General features: G+C 37.3%; 1 protein-coding gene across 1 annotated transcript; it reads right to left on the bottom strand.

Annotated features, from left to right (window-relative positions):
* Positions 1 to 261: 261 nt before the first annotated feature.
* LOC109788604 (putative indole-3-pyruvate monooxygenase YUCCA4) lies at positions 262 to 3060 on the bottom strand. Its single transcript, XM_083077564.1, has 4 exons — positions 2262 to 3060; positions 1643 to 1891; positions 1397 to 1519; positions 262 to 926 (listed from the first exon to the last, which is right to left on the bottom strand). Exons 1-4 carry the CDS (start codon positions 2886 to 2888, stop codon positions 708 to 710), a joined length of 1218 nt encoding a protein of 405 aa, XP_082933690.1. The 5' UTR covers positions 2889 to 3060; the 3' UTR covers positions 262 to 707.
* Between the last annotated feature and the right edge of the window lie 309 nt (positions 3061 to 3369).

The following is a 3369-nucleotide window of genomic DNA, read 5'->3' as shown; positions in this document are numbered from 1 at the left end:
ATTAGATTTATAAAATTCACATTTAATATAAAATTATTAAGTGATGTAATACTTAATAAAATTACACCAATGTCGTTCGAACCATCCTCATATATATATATATATATATATATATATATATATATATATATATATATATATATATAGTTTTGAAATTGAAGGAATTGAACAATTTAATTTGGCATGCTCTTTTCAAACTTCCAATTAAGTTTGCGTTGGACTAAGTAACAGTACATGTTTGAAAATCGTTTCTTAATAACTATTTTTGTCAAAATTAAAAAAATTAAGCAGAGACAACCTAAGTCAAATCAAGTCGCATTACGTTCAATATCAAAACTAGGCTTGATTTCGTTGTTATAATCAACCCATTTTACATTCACGTTTTTAGTTTAAAAACTAAATTACATGCAAAAAGAAAGAAAAAAAACTCTTTTTTACTTTATATATGAGAAAGGTAGAAGTATAAAATAAAATATAAAAATGATAGGGCTCATGGAGACATTCCCATAACAAGTTTGTTGTCCTTTCTTTGAACAATTAAAGGTAGCATTTTATTTACGAAACTGTTTTAAACGAAGGCAGAGGTGAGAAGTTTAGACACAAGAACAAGAATGCTGGAAATACAAAATTGTACATACACAAAAAAAAAAAACCTCTATAAAGAGGTAAAAAAAATCTAGGACAAGCACGAGATTACCCACGTGATCCTATGTACTCTTGAGCAAGATGATGTGGGAATTACGGTACGATTTGTCCTTAACGTTCATCCATTGATCAGCGATGTCTTTAGCAATCTTTACGGCATCTGAGGCTGTTCCAAGAAGACCTCTTCCTGTGAACCCCACTGTATACAATCCATTCTCCCCCTTCCAACCCATTGGAAACGGCCTTTTCGGCATTCCCTCTTTCGTGAAACTTTCACAGTTCTGCACTTCCATAAATAATTAAGTAAATACTCATTATTAATTTAATCTATCATTCAATTGAAAGTTTTGATTTGTATAAAATTTAGTGATTGCATGCACCCAAATATTGGGAGGATTTTAGTCTATACTCAAAAACTAGGTTGGAATGGGTTTATAATAACAAAGCATAAGGAATTGAGAGAAGGGAGCGTGAGATTACTGCAGTTTTTCCTGCGCAAATTTCACAAGCATTTTTCCCCATCTCGAACGACGGAAACAAACAAAAGGGGCATTTTCGTAGGTGTGATTTTACAAGTGGCTAATCGTTGCTACATACGAAACGTCACTAGAATGAAAAGTTTCAAATTTATTAGGCGCAAACCTCAAAGTCATTTTATTCTCTTTCTTTCATTGTTGCATGAAGTAGTAAGTCGTAACTGTTTTATAACAAGATGGTGGTAAAATGTAAAAGGTAAGGTCAATTTTTATACCTTTAGCCAAGTGGGCACGTTGCTTTTGTATCCTGTTGCCAATATTATAGCACTGAACTCCTTTTCTTGTCCATCCATAAACTTGGCACCATTTCTTGTTATCTCTTTCACTCCTTCCATCACCTGAAACCCTAACAAACCTTAGCAATAGATATTCACACTTAAATGCCTGCTTGCTTATTATATTTATAATATAATGTATAAATATAACTTAGTTTCCGTATTAATGCACACGTACGTACGTACCTTGATGTTACCAGATCTTATTTGTGCCACTTGTCCAACATCAAGCACCGGAGTTTTCCCAGTGACAAATTTGAGCTCTATTGGCCCCGTTTTAGGCCTCCTCACACCATAGCGAGCGGTGTCACCCAACATCAACCTAGCCACCACCAACATCAACTTGTCTACTAACTTTATCGGAAGCCATTTCAAGAGAGTCATCGCTATTCCAAACGTCGAGAACCCAAACATCTCCCTAGGCAACACATGCACCTGTACCATAAAAATAAAATAATGTCAACAAAACTTACATATCATTCACTAAAAACAGTTGAATTTGGTAGGACCATTCCATGTAACAAAGCTTTCATTTTTTCCTCAAATATTTAACAAAGATGTATATCAAGATTTCAAAATAGAGTTTTAACAAGATTTACATTATTATATATTAGGATAAAACTTATATGCACACATACAGTTCTGTTCAGTGTTGTTTTTCTAATAAACATAATAAAATATTTTATTAAATGTTTACACGTATTATTGCATGTAAGTTTTAGCATGCAGTGAAAGAGTTGTATACAAGTTTAGTGGATATTTGAAACGAGAAGAAAAAATGCATGGGGAGAATATAGTTACTTACAGTGTTTCTTGCAACCATGTGAGGGAAAGCGTTGTGCCTGCAAAGGTCCAAGCTAACTTCCATGCCGGAGTTGCCGCAACCAATGACCAAGACCCTCTGGTTTTTGTAGTGAGAGCCAGATTTGTAGAGGCTGGTGTGGAGAATGGGGCCTTGAAAGGTGTGAATGCCGGAAATGGAGGGAATGACAGGGTCGGCATTCTCTCCGGTGGCAACGACGAGCCAGGGGGAAATGTAGAGAAAGTGGTGGGTGGTGACGAGCCAAAGTTGGGAAGCGGGGTCGTACTGGGCGGTGTGAACGGAGTGGTTGAAGCGAGGGTGGATGGAGAAGTGCGCGGCGTAGGACTGGAGGTAGGAGATGAACTGGTTCTTGGAGGGGTATTTAGGGAAATGGGGAGGGAAGGGCATGAAGGGGAGGTGGCAGAAGTGTTTGGGGAGGTGGAGTTTGAGGCGGTCGTAGGTTCTGTGCTGCCAGAGGGAGGTTATGCAGTGGCTCTTCTCCAGGATCACGTAGGGCACTCCGTGGCGGGAGAGGCATGCCGCTACTGCTAGCCCTGAGGGTCCTGCTCCTACGATTATGGGGCCCTGCACCCACATGCACTTTGCTTCTTCCCCCTTCATACACTCCATCTTTCTCTAACAACAAAGAAACCGCTTCTTTTCTTTTTGCCTTCTTCTTCTTTATTCGATCAAGAGAATCAGAGAGTAGAGTGTGCCTCCAGGGGCTCTCTGCCTTTTAAATGCATCCACACCACACTCCCACAAAATTTACCACCCACCGGCTAACACTTCACTTAACTCACCCTCCTCTAATCTAATAATCTAATTTTCTCTTTTCATTTCAATCCACTCTATTTTAAATTAAATAAATATTTATTATATATTCCTGTAATTTTAAATGTTTCTGTCCTGTATAGTTATAAATCTTCCAATTTAATAAATGGAAAATTAAATGTATTATGTATTTTTTTTTTATTCTATCAAATATGAAAAAAGAATATAGCATTTCTGAATGAGCCAAGAGGCGTGAAGGACAAGGAAAGGATTTGCAAATCTCTCTCTTGCCACTTTCATGGATCTTTGCCTCTCCCCTAGTTTTTTGGGGTGTGAA

Source organism: Cajanus cajan, chromosome 6 (assembly GCF_000230855.2).
Source record: "Cajanus cajan strain Asha chromosome 6, NIPB_CcT2T_4, whole genome shotgun sequence".
Lineage (NCBI taxonomy): Eukaryota > Viridiplantae > Streptophyta > Magnoliopsida > Fabales > Fabaceae > Cajanus > Cajanus cajan.
This window is presented reverse-complemented; position numbering and strand designations above follow the sequence as displayed.

Bases quoted from the DNA above. Each gene is read 5' to 3' on its own strand.
- LOC109788604 (XM_083077564.1), bottom strand. From the start codon at position 2,888: ATGGAGTGTATGAAGGGGGAAGAAGCAAAGTGCATGTGGGTGCAGGGC. The intron at 1,892-2,261 runs GTAAGTAACTAT...TTTATGGTACAG, and splicing joins ACATGGTTGCAAGAAACACT to GTGCATGTGTTGCCTAGGGA. The intron at 1,520-1,642 runs GTACGTACGTAC...TTAGGGTTTCAG, and splicing joins TAAGATCTGGTAACATCAAG to GTGATGGAAGGAGTGAAAGA.